The 20568-nt window shown below is 38.5% G+C and overlaps 1 protein-coding gene across 7 annotated transcripts in view; it reads left to right on the top strand.

Moving 5' to 3' along the window:
• ptprsa (protein tyrosine phosphatase receptor type Sa) overlaps window positions 1-18614 on the top strand; it is a 221115-nt gene extending 202501 nt beyond the window's left edge. For all 7 annotated transcript variants that reach the window (XM_075485598.1, XM_075485596.1, XM_075485599.1 and 4 more), the window contains 7 exons: window positions 648-933; window positions 6114-6292; window positions 6541-6667; window positions 6786-6911; window positions 11471-11625; window positions 14184-14319; window positions 14433-18614. In XM_075485598.1, coding sequence (XP_075341713.1) covers window positions 648-933; window positions 6114-6292; window positions 6541-6667; window positions 6786-6911; window positions 11471-11625; window positions 14184-14319; window positions 14433-14501 — 1078 coding nt within the window. In that variant the 3' untranslated portion in view covers window positions 14502-18614. The remainder of the gene's footprint in view (window positions 1-647; window positions 934-6113; window positions 6293-6540; window positions 6668-6785; window positions 6912-11470; window positions 11626-14183; window positions 14320-14432) is intronic.
• Window positions 18615-20568: the final 1954 nt, after the last annotated feature.

Here is a 20568-nt window from a genome sequence, read left to right as displayed (position 1 = left end):
CAACACAAGAAAGGGTCATCTATTTTTTTATCAAATTCTAAATTATTATTTCTAACGTTCCCATCTTTTCTCCATTTAATTGGTCTCATCATTCTTCTCTGTATAGCACCCATCGTTTTCTTTCCTAACCACTGTTTCCTCCTTTTTTTTTTTTTTTCTGACAAATGCCTCACAGTAATCCCTTCCCATCATTACTTCATCTCCTTTTTCCCCTTAGCTTTTCCTCCTTATACAAGCTATATTTCTCAATTGGCTTATTCAAATTGAAACCTTCCTTTTTGTCGAGATAAAAAGACTTCAGTGAATCCAAAGCACTGCATTCATTCTGAAATTTGATAGTTTGCCACACTGAGTCTCCATCACTGTCCTTCTGTTATTCTATTTGTTATCTTTTTACTCTTTTCTGTATTCCCTCTGTAACCTTCACGATATATTTCTGTTTCTCAATTATTCAATTATTTAAACTGTAACAATTAAACAAATAAATACTGGAAACGCTGTTTATAATGATGTAGGATTTCTTTTGTAATAAGGGTCCTTCATATTGAAATATTTGGCACCACAACACAAATGAAGTATTAAACGACAAATGTAATCGCTAAAGAAGAAATTTATCTTTCTTTTCATCACTTTCCTTCTTATTTCAGTGCGGGTGTTGGCAGGACAGGCTGCTTTATAGTAATCGATGCCATGCTAGAGCGCATCAAGCATGAGAAGACAGTCGACATTTATGGCCATGTGACACTGATGCGCTCACAGCGGAACTACATGGTGCAGACGGAGGATCAGTACAGCTTCATTCATGATGCACTGCTGGAGGCGGTTGCCTGTGGAAACACTGAAGTGGCTGCCCGGAGCCTGTACTCCTACATCCAGAAGCTGGCCCAGGTGGAGAGTGGCGAGCATGTCACTGGCATGGAGCTAGAGTTCAAGGTACAGGAAATCTAGTAATTACCTGAATAACCTGGTGGTCATTTTACACTGGGTTTAAGCTCCATCACCTCTTTTAGTGATAAATACTGCTGGGCTCTGGCATGAAAAAGATGTGAACAACCTGCTTGTAGTTTTTCTCAGTCTGTGAGTCACTTGGCAAAAGAGCTGATCTGAATCCAAGTCAAAGAACGACACCATGTAGGTATGCTCGATTAATATATGTCTAACTTGTCAGTATTTAGACTTTATCATGACATAAAAATAACACAGACAACACTGCTTTATTGTGTCACCTTAAAGGCCTTTAAAATGAGCCTGGCTGCCCACATCTTCTTCCCAAAAGTTATATAGGCTGCATTTCTGATTTATTTGACTTTTTTGCTCCTCACCATTGATTGCAGCGTGCTTAATTATTGGTTGTGGTCATTGGATTTTGTTTTGTTGATAACGCATCTCTACATTTTAGTATGTGAACACAACTGATTGTGGTTTTTAACCAACTCTGTCTGAAAAGAAACTGTGAAACCTAAATAGAAGACCAGAGATGATACAACAGTGTCTGAGTTTACATGAATTGCCGTGTTCAGTTACAAACCTATCTGAGACCTTACTCTGAATAACCGGCTGCCATGCACACAACATTTTGTGATAACCCTTACCTGCATATGCCAATCTTGGTCGCATTGTGAAGACATGTATCTACCTTAATTGTAATATTACAACCAACTTAAGGTTTCACGGCATCATAAAACAGACACGGCTCTTTGCTCCAAAGTCCATTTGTTATGAACAACTTGAGCTTGTTTTTAAGGAAACCGTCACTTAGTTTGGGTTTGTTTTGATGGATTAGGTTTTTTGTTGTTGCTGTGGTTTTTCTGACGCGAGATCCACCTGCACCAGTTACAGCAGAATTCATTACAGAACAGGAAGGCCACAAAAAGAGGACATATAATAAGACTTTTGATGGGCTCAAGCATTGCAATTGCATACAGGGAACGGTCAGCACATAAGACATTAAACAAACTGCCACAAATTTTTGCCATGAAATATGTAAACATATAGTAGGAATATTGTCTTATCTAGATTATGGTCAATAATCAAGAATATTGTTGTGCATGTATGGATAGCCAATGACTCATAACTGTTAATCAATGGGGAACTCGTAGGATAATAACTGAGTCAAGTATAGATGGAGTATACAGCAAATCCAAAATTACAATTCTTCAGAAAAAACTTGATTTGGATTTAGACATAGGCAGGGTGTACATCGCTTTTATTATGTGCCTGATACAGATGTAAGGGCAGCACAGTGTAAGCTTACAGAGTTCAGCCTTTTGCCTTTAATTTAAAGACAAGACAAGAAACCAATTTGATTTACTTTCTTGGGCCCTACTTTAATAATCCAATCGTTTAGATGTACACTGTGTGAATTATTATTATTATTATTATTATTGTTATTATTATCATTGTTTTTCCAAAGCTATTGTGTTGGAAATGGAAATGTTAAAACCTTTCGCCGTTCATTAACAGTTTTTATTTTGAGGATTTAGAATAACGAGTCTAAACAAATAAATGTAGTTTAACCCCACAGGCATAAGACAAATTACTTTTTGTTCAGGGCAAATTTAAATTAGGTTAAAGAAAAAACTTCTGCTTTCACACAGAAATTCATGATAAAGCAGGAGGTAAGGATGGACACCAAGGCAGTGTTGACATGGATATCTAGTAAAGATCTTAACAGTCATCAACTTATAAACGCACCCCACTGTGCTGCAGTCACTATCTGCTGACCTTGAATTGCATACTCTCTTACTCTCAAATCATCTGTTATCTTCCTATCGCCATTCATCAACACAGCCCTCCTACCAAGAAACAGTGACAGTGCTGGTGTGTTTCCACATTGTTTTTTCTTTAACTCACCGGTGGACAACGATGGGGAAATCTTTGTTACTATTTGTAACAGGGAAAATGCTGAACTGGCTTCGGGAGTTGAAGTGGGATTAATAATGCCCACTGAGTCAGGATAGAGGGGTGAGCTTTGTGGGAAGAGAGGTGGGAGGGCTTAGTAATTAAAACTTGATGATGACAACTAAAGGTGGATGGCAGGGCAAGTGGAAGGAGGAATGTTTGGCTAATGAACAAAGAGACAACTGTATGCTAACTTGGAAGTAGAGGAGTTATATCAGAGAATACCTGAATATAGGGACTGGGTGGGAGCGCAATTTAGCTCTTCATAGTAAAGGAATTTGCAGAGAGAATGATTGCAGAGGAACGTTTTGTGGTGAAGCTGTCAGGCATTTACTGTCTTGAATACTGTATGTGCCTGAATAACAAGCATGATCATGAAAATATTTATGCATTTGCAGAAAGTATTCAGCAAAATTCTGTACATGAATTACAACACAAACAAAAAAAAGAGCTACTAGGCTACTGGGATCCATTTCTAATTAGATAGCAAAGGAATTATTTGGAATTCAACAGTAGAGTTTTAATTGGGATCCAAATGCAAACAGTAAGACAAATCTCCCCTTTCATTTCACCACAAAAGATAGTGGTAATTTCCAAGTAATTCACATGAGCCTAATTAATACATTGAAGTACACAATGCACAGCATGGACTAGCAAAATAACTATTTTACTAATTTACTAAAATTCTGAGCACACGTATATATGGGAGATATATATATATATATAAAATAAATGTATCAGTGAGATTCTTTATTTAAACACAGTTCCCTTTGGTTTAATGAAATTTCGGAGGCATGCTTTGATCATAATATGATGAAAAAATTGCAAATTGCAAAAGTTTCTTTTTCTATTTACATACACATCAGCCTGTTTTGGGGCACAGAGTGGCCCACTCATACCATTCCACCTCTCTCGAGCACACACACACAAACCCAGCTCAAAATACAACCCACCAAAATGAAAATACTTGACTATCTATTTTTCATTCTCAAGTACTGACAGATGCGTCTGCTGTTCAGCCACCGATAGTTTAATCCCTCTTTTTTAGGTAAAAACATGATGTAATTCCTATATATCGTCTCCATAAAACCCAGCTTTCTTTGTTGCTCCATTCCTCAGTTTTGTTTAATTTTTTAGAGGTTAGCAGTAAGAACTGTTGTTTTTATTGTCTACTTTTCCCCAAAGTTAACAAGTTTATTTTAGTGACAGCAGAGCCACTGCTAAATATTTAACTGGATCCATTCTTTCGTTCCGCTACCAGTGAGTAATTAACATGCCACTAGTTGCAACACAAGCTCAAAGCAGGACAGATCTGCTCTGTGATTAATAGAATACTTAATAAGTTATTTCCCTAAAATTTAACATGATGTCTCAACACATATCCTTCCTCATTGCAGCCAAAAAGCTCTATTTTGATCTTGTGTCAGATCTTGTGTCCAAAAAGGCAGCACACTTTGTGTGTTAGATTCTGAATCTTGTTTGGGGGATGCAGGAAATATTTTCTTCTCATAAAGGTCATATTATACATGAGTTGTTTCACAGCAGAACAGTCCACCCCTCCAGGGTCTGTTAAATCTTCTTGAAGGTCTTTATCTGTCAACCAAGACTCTAATTGCCTTTCTTGCAATCCTATGCTTAGCTTCAAGAGACCTAGACATTGGAATTTCGGTCTTCCAGAACTCAGCTTGACCTCCACAATTCCTGTAAAATGGCATTTCTTAATTTCATTACAAACTGAGGAAATGGCTTCCAGAAAACACTTTCCTGTCTTCTGGTAGCCTTCATGTTATCAGTTATTTTAATTTTTAGAGTGCTGGGCATCTGTTTATACTAGCTTGGGGCCACTGATTGTTAGGACATGGTTTGAGGACTCAGAGTATTTGTAGTGCTTTAAAACTTGCTTCACCTGGCCTTACCTTATGATCATTGTTAACAAGCCATTTCTCTAACAGGCTGAAGCCTGAGAAAGTTGGTTGAGAGCTCGAAATTATTGTGGTTTCCTTATGCTTCTTTCCTTTTAGCTCTTAAATTAATTATGGGGAAAAGATGCCCAAATCATGCTGTATATGTTGAAAACAGTGTTTAACATTTAATCCTAGGATTGTTGGCAATCAGTTCATCTACTCACCTAATAGTTCAGATATACTAGCTACAATTTTTACAATGCCACAGATGTCACTGAAAAACCAATAACGATTCTCACTGCTGTGGTTTAACATGCCTAAAGTATGTCATGCGCCATCCAGCTGACCAGACCTACTGTACTATAAAAGGGAATGAACTGGCAACAGGGACAGTGTTTCTGGCTTGTTGGTTGCCAGGTTTGGCTCAATTTCCCTCCACGCCGTGGTGTTTGGTGGTGTAGGTGAGGGTCTCTTAAGAGCTGCCAAGCCATCACAAGCCTTTCCAGGTGCTCATGTGAAACACAGATCAAAAGGAGAAACATAGACGGAGAAGGAAAGTACTGGACAGACTCCAAATGACCACTAATACAGAAATACTGATGCTAAAATAAAACTAGTTTTTCGTGGGTTTAGTTGTAGCTCATCTTTGATCTCTCATCTCGTGGTGCTGCTTGTGTCTTCAGTGCTCCATGCTTTTCACTTTCTTAAAGGGGACTTAAACTGTCCAACAATGGTGTCCTCTATTTACTTGCTAACAAGCAAGCACACATACAGAAACACTCTTTGTTGAGGCACTGAAGCCCAAAGGGAGGCGATCAAAGGACTTGCTGATCCACAAACCCCCAATGAGGTCCCTGTGACAATGATGACGTAGCAATACTGCATTTCGTTTTGATCATTATGTAGTGTGTGTGTTTGTTTTCTGGACATCCCTATGTTTTATGCACACATACCACTCTACTATTTTCAAAGGCACAAGTGACCCACTTTTAGAGAGTTTTCTGTTTTCTGTACAGACTTGATGCAGAGGCTTGTTAGTCAGGGTGAGTGGCACATTTTCTAGTGTTAGGTCTGACCCTGCAGGACCTCTGAAGTTGCAAATGGGGAGAAAGTCCTTGTATTCCCTTTCTAATTGTACTGCATATAATCTTTAGAAGAAATGTTCCTTTGAAGTTCTGCCATTGTTGCTTTAGCATGATTGAAAGGTCAGATTAGATTGATTCAGCTTTATTACTTTCTTTTATTGATGTTTTAGGCTTTTTAGCTGTCTCAAACCTGTAATCCTTTATTTTTATCTTTCCATACCAGCGTCTGGCCAACTCCAAAGCCCATACATCACGCTTCATCAGTGCCAACCTCCCCTGCAACAAGTTCAAGAATCGGCTGGTCAACATCATGCCCTACGAGACTACACGTGTCTGCCTTCAGCCAATCAGAGGCCTAGAAGGATCTGACTACATCAATTCCAGCTTCATTGATGGATATAGGTAGGAGGGCTGAGAGAGCTGGAAACATGTCAGCATGACGTGTGTAGGAGATGACATAATCTTTTTTTTATTGTTATATTGTGATCTGAACATCTTAAGTTTCTCATATCACCAAGATCTTTGTATCTTTGATGTTGGCAATGATTGAAGTTTTGTTCCCAGAATTTGCATCAGTGTTATTTGAGGCTGTACAAATTGGATATACAAGGTAAGCATAAATGATTTTAACACATTGTTGTTGTAAACAGGCAGCAAAAAGCTTACATCGCCACACAGGGCCCTCTGGCAGAGACTACGGAAGACTTCTGGAGAATGCTCTGGGAGAACAACTCCACTATTGTAGTCATGTTGACCAAACTTAGAGAGATGGGACGGGTAGGAATCTGATTTTATTATCATTCTATTGTAAACTACTTCTGGAATCAAATGTAATGAATAGCTTTGTGATAAAATCTTCTGAACAAATTGTTTGTCCACATTTTCATTCACACAGGAAAAGTGTCACCAGTACTGGCCAGCAGAGCGTTCTGCCAGATATCAGTACTTTGTGGTGGATCCCATGGCAGAGTATAACATGCCTCAGTACATCCTTCGAGAGTTCAAGGTCACAGATGCCAGGGTAAGACACAAAGTTCTGTTAGGTCTTCAGTGACGTTTGTGGGTTGAAAATGTTGCAAGATACAGTATCAGAGAATGACATACCTCGTTTAGGAAAGAAAATGACATTTACACACAAGAAGGACATGGCAGGAGATGAGAGTTTTATCCTAATTTGGCTTTCCAACAGTGATGAAAACAAGATACTCAAGGCAACAATTTTTTGGGGGGTGTGCTTTTTTTTCATTGTTATAAATCCAGCACACCGCTCTCTTTCACAGAAGGCCTCTCTCTCAAAGACCAAACTGAGTCATTAATAAGTCAGCTCAAGCTGACCGAAGGAGACTCCTTGGTCAAAAAGTCAAGAATTTTCGGTCATCAATCTTCTCGTTCTCAAGGATTGTTCTAGTCTTTTTTAAACTGTCACAGGCAGTTCTGAGCCACAGTGAACTAAACACTTCAACAAAACAACTGAAGCACTTAAAGATGTGATGCCAGTTAAGTCTGTGAGGTTTCAGGATTAAGGCCTAAGGATTGGGCCAAGATCTGTTCTATAAAGTGGAAATAAAAGTCATTAGAAGGGTCCTGTGAGCAAAAAATTGAAAGGATCAATAAAGGAAGCATGCACGCGTTTGTCTCCATATTGTTGTGGGTTTCTTACCATGTTGTCTTAGAACGATATGTGTTGCAGGTGCTGGCTAGTTGTCAGGTCACTGTTAGAATGCCTTAGGCTTATGTCAGGTCCGTCTCTTCCATTTAGTTCTCTTGTCACCTTCAAAGACTGAAGGTTATTCTTGCAAGATGGGCTTTTCAGTCATAATTACATTGTAATACAAGCCCTCACTCAACCAGATGACCCTGTGTCCCCTCACCACCTCCTTGTAATTTTTCAGTTGAATTACACTTCAAGTTATTTACTTTTAGTTTTAGGGCACCGGATAGCTGAACTGGTTGAATGCATAGTACAGAGGCTTAAGGTCCTCACTGCAGCTGGCCTGGCCTGTGGCCTTTTCCTGCATGTCATCCCCCTTTCTCTATCTACCCATTTTCCTGCCTCACAACTTCCTAAATAAAGGCTATTAGTCAACAAAAAGATCTTTGTTTTTGGTGGGCACTTTTAATTACTAAAAAAACCCTATGTAAAGTTAGTGAGCAATTGTATCCTAAGAATATTATTAAACTAATATTCTTAGGATAAGATAATTATCGTTACGATTTTTAGCATAAAAATTTGCATGGTGAACTCTACACTTAAGTTCAGATTCATATGCTTACGGCATAGCATGGGAAATCATTTATCAAAGATAAGTTTCCAGTCTTTATGATGACACATCTCTTTTGCTGTTAATGCTGTGGCATAGATATGCATGTTTACAAAATAAACCTATATTGACTTGAAATACCCGTGTGTGGAAGTGTTGTCACCAGTTTTAAACATCAGTAGTAGAAATTAAGATGTCCTGAGTAGTTAGTTATCATTTCTTATCGGTTGCACAGTTATGCCAGCAATTCTTCACAACGATATGAGAAATATTAAGGAAATTAGGCAGGTTAAAGACAACAAAGTTGCTTAAACACAGAATTGTCACAATTAAATTTTTCATCCAAAGTCACTAAATTGGCTTTGCAAGTAAAATTTTCTTCTCTAAGTTGTTGGAATTCCACATTAAACGAGATGAAAGTTCCCAACCAAATTGACTTACATTGCCCTGCCATGTTTAAAACTGTCGGACACAACAGTAGTTCTTTCTTTACCTCAGGATCCATGTTTTACCGCAATCAGGCAGTTCGAAACAGTATAAATATAGAAAAGAAATAAAAATGCTCCAACCCCTTTGCCAAACACACCGATGTCTGCAGTGATTCCTTAGGCAAAAAAATGTATATATCTCTTCACATAAACAAACAAGCTTATTGAGGAAACTAGGTCTCGATTTAGTTTAAGCAAAAACGCAGAAGCATTCATACTTATTCACATGCACACATTATTTTTTTTAAATTTTTGATCTATGTAAATATATAACCTCCTTCAGTCTACAGTAATATGCCTCTGTGAACAGGCGTTCATTTCCACATGCACACACAAATGTGGAGACATGTTCGCAAGTTTACTCTCTGCTAAATTGCTGTCTCACTTCTGACTTTGTATTCTCAGCTCGGACATGAGCACTCTCCCACTCGTGGATCTTTGTAGCACACAAGGACAAAAACACACCTGTAAACATATTGTCCTGAGGGCTGGTCAGTATTTTTCTTTCAGAGGACTCTGAAAGCAGACCGAATCATCAAACTGCACACCAGCAGCAAACAGACAGTCCAAGCTTATCATCACAGTTATGCAAATAAAGCGGAGAGATGCAGAATATGATAGTGTAGAATACGGTCTAAGATGGGGTGTGTATACGAGTGTGTTTGTGTATATTTAACAGGACGCAGACCTTTTTATTAACTGTGTATGCATGTAAAAGTGTTTGTAAAATTGGGTTTAACCGCAAACATCGTAGATCTGATGCATGTCTGTGTTTGGATACAAAATGTGTGTGTGTGTGTGTGTGTGTGTGTGTGTGTGTGTGTGTTGTTGCAGGCCTCTGCACAGTAATAACATAGACTCCACACAGTAATAGCTAAGACTCCACGCCTCAACACTCACATCTAGCGAGCCAGTCACGTATTTAATCACACAATTTGACACGCCGCGTGGGCCCTCAGGTTGTGTGTTAAATTTTCCTCTTCTTTTTTTTCTTCTCCTTTACTCTTTCTTTGGCATGCTTGGTATTATTGTGTTGTTGTCTTTGCCCCTCTTTTGCCTCTTTTTAATCCCCCCGCTGAAGCTAAATGTTTTTGAGAGGAAAAACAAAGGTAGCGAAAGAAAGAAAACCTGCAACGCGCCATAAAATAGGGAAAGAAACATGAGATGGTACACAAAGGGAGTCAGTACATGGAGCTTAACTTATTAAAATCACTGTATTTGTCAGGAACAATCATTTAAAAGAGTACATCGCGGTGACAGCAGTATGGAAACGTGTCTGCAACAGGAAAATAGACAGGCAAAGTCAATGGGAGAGATTATGTTTTGTCCTTTGACGTCTAGTAGCTACTTGCTGTACAGTCAGTCTACAGTAAGTCACTATCTGCATTTAGCCTTTTGTGAGAAATGAAGATATTTAGTTCAAAGCAAAAACTTTTGCCATTAGTCTTACATCTTTTGTAATCTATGAAGTGGAGCTTTTTTAGCTTTCTTTTCGCTTGAGGAATAGAAGGATATGTGAAACATGTAGTATGGCTTTCAAGGTTAAAAGCTCTTGCGTACACACTGTTACCTTTTTTTGTATTTACCAGGTATGTAGCTCTTTACCAGAGTTTAGTGTCACTGTAATCTAATTAAACAGAGGATGCATAAAATGAATCTTTCAGCAGACGATTAGCTGAGAAAAATGTCTTTCTTACTGCATTAACCCTAACACAATTCAGCCAGATATACGCTAAACACATTTTTGGAATCTGATATTGTTCCCCAGCTAAAAGCAGCATCTCTGAAAGACAAAAAACACCCCACTTGCCAACTGAATATTCAACAAATTGTGCTGATTGATGTTCTCAAATGGAAAGAGGAAGTGTGAGAAAGACACATCACGTCGGAACTTAAGTCTGTTGTGAAGAGAAGTGGGAAACAACTGGAGAAATGAACACCTGGTTGTCTTAATTACTGGTGGCTTCAAGTGGAGAGCCTGCATGTGCAAAACTGCTTGTGTCTGCTGACTTTCTTGACAAATTTGTTCTCTCTCTGATATCCAGAAAATAACTTTTTTTTCAAGGACGCAAGTACCAACTGTGCACTTTCAGACTGAATAATTAGCTTTCCCGAAATAAATCAGATCACACCCATTGTTCCTGTGCGATCCCACCTCAAAGATGTATTCAGCTGTTTTAGTTTGAGTGGCCAGCTAATACTACTGTTTTACTACTAGTGAGATTAGATCACAACACTTCATGTAAGCCTAGTTTGTAAAGACTGACATTTTCTAGCTTTCACATATGTGGGGTTTTTGTTGCCAATTTCCAATCCCTCCTTCGTCTTTCGTTCTTGCTTCTTTCCTCCATCGCTGTGCCCATCCATCAGGTCATTTCATCGATCACATCAGGATTATCCTATTCAACACAACGTCTGGGAGAAGATGCTTCTCACGGCAAATACACTATTGATTAGCTTTAACCCAAGCCTACTTGTGACACACACATACTCGTATTTACACAGCAGGAGAATCAAATGGAAACGACTTGGTAAGAGGTAGAGGAACTGAGGACGCTCTGTTTTTCTGAAATGAGATTTGTCTCCGGATATGCAGATTTGATTATGAAATGTATTTTGATTTATATTTAAAAAGTAAGAGTAGGTTCCACATAGTTTTCACAGTGGTGCTTAGAATTTGCATTGTGTGGGGTGCTTCGGTTGGGTTGTAACCCTTTGCTCTGACATTAATGATCACATACTTCCTGAAAAAAGTCTTCACACATATCTTTTCCCCTCTATTTTACAGTATCTATAATCTCTATACTATTTTTCTATTTTTCTCATTACAGGATGGCCAGTCTAGGACAGTAAGGCAGTTCCAGTTTACTGATTGGCCTGAGCAAGGTGTGCCCAAATCAGGGGAGGGATTCATAGATTTCATTGGTCAAGTGCATAAAACCAAGGAGCAGTTTGGACAAGATGGGCCTATCTCTGTTCACTGCAGGTGAGGTGTCTGCATGTCATGTTAAACCTTGTTTTCTTTAGTTTCTTGAAAGGTGGCAGGCTATGCCTAATATTTTCTGCCTCCCACAGAACCCCAAAGACACACTTTCCATCTTTAGCAATATAGGGCTGGAAATATCAGGACGGAGATTAAATCACTTCTCAAGATGGTTATTGTTTTGCCACACAGTTCCTCCTGAGGTGCAGGGCCAGCTGTATCATCAGATACGATTCCTCCTCTTCTTTATACCACTGTGGACCACTACCTCTGTACCTCCGCAGGCTCTTCCCCTCCATAATTGATAAGGCTCAGATGTGGCTTGGCATTTGCAAAGAGAAGACCTATGGAACAATACAGCCATTCTTTTAGCTGTTATGATCGCTTCGCAATGCATTTTTATCACCTCAGGTGTAGCTTCCAAGGTAACTTACATCATTAACTTGACATTCTGGATGAAGGTAAAAATTGATATTTGGCTGACATTCCCATCAAGATTTCAGATTATTCAAATTCATTAATAGACCTTGAAAGGGATTCTTCTGAATAAGCTCTAACTGTTAGAGGATTAAAAAATAGACCTTGTTTATGCCTCTGGCATTGTGTGTGCTGCAGTACTAGTAAAGGAAAAGAAATGTGAGTAAACTGTGTGATTTTTAATATGTTCATTGTTTGATTAGTATTCAGAAAAAAAGATCATCTTATTTTTGATGGGATTATATTGTGGGTTCAAACATTGAATAATTTCATCGAAATATTTAATCTTTTAACCAGAGCGTCACATTTGCCCCACATTTCTATCACACAGGCGCCGTGATATCATCATCAACATGGCATTAGCTCTCTTGTATTAAAAAGTAAAATGATGTCACCAGCCAGCAAATGGCCCTATAGGAGTTGTAATATGTGTCAGGGAAACTCCAATAAGACTGAGTTATTTTACCCTTCTATGAAGCTGTTATTGGAAGGAGGCTGTCTCAAAGTTAAAGGCTTACTTTTTGGAAGACTTGAGTAATGGAAAAAAATGCCGAGAGCCAATTAAAGGTAAAAGACATATGACCACTCCATATATAGCGGGTCATTGTGCAGTTTAAGGGTTATGGACACATCTTAATAAACTTGGTGTCATTCTTAGGGAAGCAGAAGATGATTACCACAGCAGAGTAGTGGAAGTGAAGTCGATCACAAGAGTAGGTCACTGTTGATCTGGTTACTCACATGTGTCGAAAGGTAGATATCTCAATTTGGAAAGACAGTTTTCATGAGCGATATTAGCTGGTTGTCATATCTGTCGTTGCAGCCACCACTTCCTGCTCCTCCTCTTTTTTCATCCCTCCTCGTTTGGGCTTCTCCAAGGGAGCTTGCGTACTCGTTTTCTCTTACTCTTTAGTTTTCTATCACCGGACTTCTCAGTCTGTCATCTGCCAATTTCTTAATCCTCTTGCTCTCTTTTCCTCACCATTCATCCATTCTCCTGAACCTCTTTTCTTCCACTCCCCTCCCTCTTCTCCTTTCCTCTGCCTCTATCTAATAGACCCACATGCTTTTTGTCATTAATTGCCTGATTACTTCCTGTGAATGGGGACACCAAATCCTCTCAGTCGGCAGAAGCTCGACGAGTTTTAAGATTTGGATCTGGAGAGAGAAGGAGGTTGAAAGAGAGAGAAGCTGAGTGGGTTTAAGATCCCATGTGACGAGCTGTGACTGACTCCCAGGAAGCAGCTTTGGGTGGGCTGAGAGATACACCCACATGGTGGGGTGGTTGCATATTCTGCATGATTAGACTAGTGTGTTTGTTATCATTCAAATTTAGTCCTTTGTCCTCCAGCACATGCACACACTTTTCAGCATACTCACACACAAGCCAAAAGTGTCTGCAGCCATCAATTTCACTCCCTATTCAACAAAGTGGCATCAGAGGCTGGAAGATGCCCAAATAAATCTGTTGTCATATCAATTTCTGTTCCATTGGTGAAGTGGAAGTCATTTCCCAGCAAAGCAGCTTAGAGAGGCAAGTCTCAAGTATTTCACGATCTGAGCTAAGACTCAGACAGTATTTTTGGAGAGCAGCAGCAAGCTGAGTTTTTTTTTTTCTTTTGACATGTTGGGGAGGGGGCGATGAGACAAAATATGTGTGCGTACGTGCGATTTTAAGTGCGTATATGTGTGTCCTTGAGGAGAAGAATGTCGGCGCACACAATGTGCATTCACAAGGTTCTTGTATACAAATGGCCTCCTTTCCACCACCATTGTTGTTACCTTGCAGAAGAATTTCTGACTATAGAAGCTTTCTTCTTTTAAGTAGTCGGAGCAGCTGATGTGCAAAGTCTTCAGAGCAAAATCCTGCCGTTGCCGTAGCGTGCATTTTATGGGAAAATTATGAGTGAGTTTTCAATCATCTTGGCTAGGCTGATGTTGATCCTACTTAGGAGTTTGAGCACAAAAATTAGGTTGATGTCTTGGCCCAAATGGTTTAGTGTTGAGTAAATAATTTGTGTGGGTGTGTACACAAGACATATGTTATATCTGTACTTATTCACTTTTTGCTTGTGTATATCTAGTGCGGGAGTGGGAAGAACTGGAGTATTCATCACCCTCAGCATTGTCCTTGAAAGAATGCGTTATGAAGGCGTGGTTGATATTTTCCAAACAGTGAAGATGCTCCGGACCCAGAGGCCAGCGATGGTCCAGACTGAGGTCAGACATAACACAAAAAATGTCTCTTCTTAATCACAGCAAAGTTCTTAACCGTCTTCTGTGGTGTTTACTGATTCATCTCTCACGTATGTTTGTGTCTTTTTTCTCTACAGGATGAGTACCAATTCTGCTATCATGCAGCCCTGGAGTACTTAGGAAGCTTTGATCACTATGCAACGTAAAAAGCCATCTCTTCCCCCAGAATCCTGTTGCCCCAGACCCACCTCAACAGTGTCCTGAGCCATAGAAACTTTGATATTTGAAATGTCAACAGCAGACGACAACTCCCACCCCCTGCAATTCAGACACACCAAACAGGATCCTGTAGATTTTTAGAAGAAAACACCCAAACTGAAAAGTGTAGAATAATTCCAATTGAGACACAAGAAAATTTCCCATAATTTCAAGAAAAGAACATTCTCAGCAGGAGAGGAACAAGAAGCTGTGGCTCAAGCTGTGGGGCGAGTATTGATCAAAGTGTGAGACTGCTTACCTTACCTCAAGTGTTTCAATGTGGAGGACATTGTAAACATTCGTGGACATTTCTCAAAAATATCTTTGTGATACAACCGTAACAAGCAACAGGCAATGAAGGAAAAGGAAAAGGAAAGCAAAAATCAATGAAAAGCAGATGGATGTAGCCAAGACTTGGAGACTTTTGTGTTTTTGGGTGTAAATGGGGTTTGAGTATTTCTATCAACAATTTTTTGTGAGTGTTATGCAGAGAAATGGCCAAGTTACTGCGTCTGTAAACACAACTGGCTCTTTCCCAAACTCTGGTCATGCAAACAACACATTGAGACAGAATAGAAGACGAATGCTCAAATTTGGCAGTAAATAGAAATTGAGTTTTTTCACTGTTCCTCTAATATTATGCATAGTTTGTGTGGAAAATACTCAACTATTAAGGTCCACATCACCAAACTGCACTCACGGTGGTTGTCAGAACACAACAACGCATATCGTAAAATCTGTTAGTTTTATGAGTTGTGAACTTGTGTGCAATCAGTATCCTTAGCCAGGTAACCACAGTGATGCTGAGGAGAACAATAGTATATTTACAGTAAAAAGCTCACGAGGAAGTTCGTGTCTCAATCGCCAGATAAATCGAGGAAAATATCGTCTGTTTCAAGAAGCTTCGGCTTGGTCTCTTGCTGGATGACCAAAGGGAGAGAAATGGCAACTGTGTCCCATGATTTTTCAGAAAAACACTCTTTGGAACCATGGCATCATGGGGCTGCAGTGTCAACATCCACCATCATCTGGTGGGGCGAAAGGCTTTCTAACAAATGGATGAATCAAACAAGGATTGCCGCAGTCTTGGGGCTTTCTTTGTGTACAGTGACCAATGCTCATCATTGTTTGTCGTTTGGAACTTTTTTGTCTTATGAGGAACTATCTTTTTTTTTCCTTTCCTTTTTTTTTTTTGTTTTATTTTCTGTCAAAACCAAACATGCTGCTTATCTCGTGTATGCTGTACATGACATGTGACTCTTGAAGGAGAGCAAACTGATGAATAAAAGATGCCAGCTCTGCTAACTCTTCACGCCCAGGCGGGTATGACTGAAAGCGCATCCGTATGACGTCATTGTCCACCGCTCTTTTTTTTTTTCTTTTTCTTTTTCGTTCGTTTCAACCTCCTCTCTAATCATCTTTGTCATTGTACTAGACACTCAAGAGTGGCAACAGTCTGTTGCAATTGCAAAGCTGTACATTAATGTGGTTGACAAATTGGCCCTAAGTTCCACTGTATGTGTGTTTGATAACTGGAGGATAGACAAAAATAGATGCTTTGTTGTTTGCCCTCCATTTTGCGGATGATGTCGCCATGGGTGACACAGCCAGATCAAGCAGCCATGTTGGATCTTGATGCCATGATGTGTTAAGGAAATTCTTCAGCACGAATTACTTGCACATCTCTAAGACAAACAAAGAATATACTTGAAACAGAGACCCTTAAAAGACCTCCAGGTCAACTCACTAATGTATATGTGTCTGGTTTAAAGAAAAAAAAGTAAGCTTTTGAAATCTCCAGGTTTTCATTTTGAGGAAAGTGTATTGGTATAAGAGAGAATATGGATTCTGTGAAGGATTCCAGTGGATGTGCACAAAAACCAGAGCGATGGACAGAACGGTGTGTAATCTTTTCTTATTTCCAAAAAAGCCTTATTGTTAATGTAACATTATAAGAACATTAATGTTGTATTATGACGACTTACTTTGCATTACACAGCTGACTTTTTCTTTACTTTTTGGTTTAGTTTTTTTAACAGAGATGTTGTATTCGCATTTTTTTTTTTTTTTAAATTAGGAAGAGAGAAATACTTATTTGTTCATATTATGTTAAAAGACATTCTATTTTTTCACTGTAGAAATGTTAAGTATAACATGTCTGTGTGTATGTGTGCTCATATTTATTTTATATATATATCTATATCTATATAGATATAGATATAGATATATGTATAGAGCACACTCACACATGCATATATATATTTAAACACAGAATATGAAGATATATCCAACCCTGAGTATGAATTTAATTTTTCTCCTCATCTTTTAGACCTGTCAGTTCTCATGTTTGAAATTACAATGGGTTTTTATTCATTTGTTCATTTTGTTTTGTTTTTCTAACATTTGTATGTAGTCCCACACACCTTATGTGTCTCTTAAAGAAAACTGGGGGGGATGTCAGCGCTATGTCTGAATCTTTTGCCTCCACTCATCAATCTTGAACCTGTACCCATTGGGTAGAACCTGTGCGGATGAGGAAATGCCATTTTAAAAACTTAGTTTCTTTATCCTCCCAAACTTGTTGGCATTAATATTCTTTTTTTAATCTGATCTACAATTATCAATCAAAAATGTATTACCCACCACTTTTTAGTTATCTGTATCAAACCAACTTGACGAACTGTACCCTGTATGTTTATGTACAAACTATGACCCACACAATCTTAAGGAAAAAAGGTTTTCTTATATTTTCAGACATAATGTGGCCATTCATTTTATTAGATATCCATTATGACCTAGAGTATACCTGTAAATAAACAAATATATAGATTATATGTATTTGTATCATTTGACCCTAAAGATTTCATATTTCAGACAGAAATACACAGATCAAGGTTCTGCTCATGTTCAGCTTCTATGTGTCCGTGAGGCCTCTTTTCTCAAACTCTTTGTCCAGCCCTGCTCCCTGGTCTTTAATTACTTTTCACTTTTTGCCTTTAATATTCCCCACTAGCAGATAAACTGGGAAATATGCCAGCTTCTATGCCCCCCCGATAGCCTCAGTAAAGGCACAAAATTCAGCATCACTGATCTGCTGCATGAATTTCGCCGATGCTAACCATGTGAATCAAGAGTCATTCTTAGTACGCACAGTAGTAACTAGAGAGTTTCAAAAACCGATTGGTTTCAAATATTTAGGCTTCTAAAGTTAGAAAAGATGATAAATTACAACGGCGTAGACTCTTAGTGATTATTCTACTATGACACCCAAAGTTGTTACCGACAAATCTCTAAAAACATTTCCAGCTGTCCAAATACCGATAATGCCAAGGTGTTAACCCAGAAATGTATCATTAGCTGAGATACAGCTTTGCTAAAGGCCAAGGTTCAGCTGCAACATGACATGTTGACTTTTTTTTTCTTCCTAGGGCATTTTCTTAGCTTGTATAGAACCATACTCTGTGTTTTGTCGAACCATGATTCATTATGGGATGCAGAGAGAAATCAAGACTCAATGAAAAACAGGAGTGTGATGCAACCGAGGACAGACAGAGAAAACCAAAAACTTGCTGCAAATTCACATTTCCAGCATGTCATTCTCAAACAATGGGAACCTTGAGATGTTTCATTATGAACTAAAATCCTTTGGGATTCAAACAGACTGGTAAAAAGGCCCATGCCAAAACTGAATCTGTGGGAGTCGTTCAAAGCTTGTGCAATGTGTTACTCTTTTGACTTTGTGTAAAGATGCTAGACTTTTGAAAACATCTGCCAAATTTACTGGAACGTGTCGCTGAAAATTGGGGGGGGAGGTGAGGGACTAACAAAAGGACAACACTAACAAAAGATGACATCAAAAAGAATTGAACATATACGGTACATACCAACAACATGTGTAAAACAATTCAAACTCAGCAACAGTTTTTCCTTTGTATGAGGGCCAAGTGCTATCACTTTCAAACTGTTACTTCTAACTGAAACAATAATTGGTTTAAAGCCACTGTGTATGTAGATATGTTGACTTTGTATTAAAGAAATGTTGTCTGAAAACTCTGTCATAATGTGTGTGCTGTTTTTTTTTTGTTATTCTGTAGCCAGTAAGTGACAAAAACACACAAATATATAAATATATATATATATATATATGTATGTATGTATATATAAAATCACCAGGATTTATTTCAAGGGTCTTTTTATTTTATTTGATATTGACTTGAATGGTATTGTATAGATGTTTCACCGCTTTTTTTCCCCTTTATTTGATTTCTACATTCATTTTGTTGGTCTTGACCCGACTTTTTCTGTATTGTTGACATATTCAAATAGCCTAATCTTGTTTAAGATCACTGAAAGATGTAGCCTATCTCAGCTGCCATGGGGTGAGATATACAGTCTGTTACAGGGTTGCTAATGAGACAGACAGCCGTGCATGCCCATGCTCAAGGTTAACTTTAGAATCACCAAATCCCTAGCATGCATGTCTTTGGACTGTGAGGTGACAGTGCTAATCACCTAGGTCTTATCATCTCTCAAATCTATTCTAAAGATCAAACATTTCTCAGTTTCAAGATTTCATAAATTTGTGCCTTTTTAAAATGGATATAAGATATTTGCAATTTATTACATTCTTTTCATTTTACATTTTACACAGAATACAAACTGTTTTTTGGAAATGTTTTTATATCTCCATCTGTCAAAATGACTATAAGGCATTTTCTTTACCTACAATACTTAAACTGCATTGGAACATGCATTTGGAAAAAAAAAAATCTGTGCCGCAGGACAAGTGATGAAGCAAACAGATGGTGCATCCTTTTGTTGATAGTTGTCTTGATTATTTCCCTCCTATATTTATCCATCAGCCTCTTCGCAAACATATCCTGGTGTGTTCTTAAGCCCCTCTTCAAGCTTGATAAATGCCACCTTGGCGGTCTTACATTGGAACAGAGGTAAACCCTCACCTGGTGATATTTGCTCACTCATTTGTCCTCAAGAGAGACTCTTCAGATACCAGCCAACCTTCAAGTAAAATGTCTGGATTATTTTGGTATTGGTGCCAAACATTTGACTTACACAAGCTTTCCTGTTGCTTTGGATTACAACCTTCTTCACATAGCTTGATATTTAGGTCTATGAGCAAAATATTTATAGTGTAGTTTACCAGGGACATTAACAATAGCAGTTTAAATTCTCTCTACATTTTTTAGAATAATGACACAACTTGTGTATGATGATCACTCCCTAATGTGCATATAGTTTGTTTGGCAGACAGTAAAGTAAATGGTTCTAACTCACCTTTAGTGCAGTTACAGGGTTTATAAATTGGTACAGTGCTGTCTCCTTCTTTACTTTGACTGTAGTGCCGTTATAGAGTGTGAACTAAAGTAATCGCTATCCCTTTTTTCAAGGTATATGTAGGCTAACAGCTACTGGGTGAGAGGGATGAAATTAGAAAGCTATTTATAGACCCTGTTAAACTTATTTCTGGGTCTCCAGTAAGTGGAAAAGTGTTGCCCACTTAATCTCTATGTGTCTTCCATTGTGTCATTAATACTCAGTGATTATATTGTGGTACCTCATAGAGTTAAAGATTAATAATGTGGAGCAATGCATCACAACATATTGCTTCAATTTCATCACCTTAACAGAACAATTGTGTTTTGCGGTATCATGTAAAATCATCAAAAATGCATCTTTTCCACTCAATCGTATTTACATGCTGATTTGATTCATGTATAGATGATGATGTGCCACTGTGAACCAGGTCTCACCTCACACTGCAAACTCCAACAATGCTCTGCTGAGTCTCAAAGGGATTGTCATAACTTTAAAAGGGTAATATGCGCAAAATGGCACCATATTTCAAGGAAGATGTTACTAATTGTCTGCTCAGAGAGATGTTTCAGTCCGTTCTGTTCTAATAGTGAAGAGCCAGCAGACGGAGTGTGAGGGTAGGCAAGGAAGTGAATTAGGGCGGCGATTATGCAGTGATTCAGACAGCAGCTCATTAGGACC

The sequence above is a fragment of the Odontesthes bonariensis genome, chromosome 15 (assembly GCF_027942865.1).
Source record: "Odontesthes bonariensis isolate fOdoBon6 chromosome 15, fOdoBon6.hap1, whole genome shotgun sequence".
Taxonomy (NCBI): Eukaryota; Metazoa; Chordata; class Actinopteri; order Atheriniformes; family Atherinopsidae; genus Odontesthes; species Odontesthes bonariensis.
This window is presented reverse-complemented; position numbering and strand designations above follow the sequence as displayed.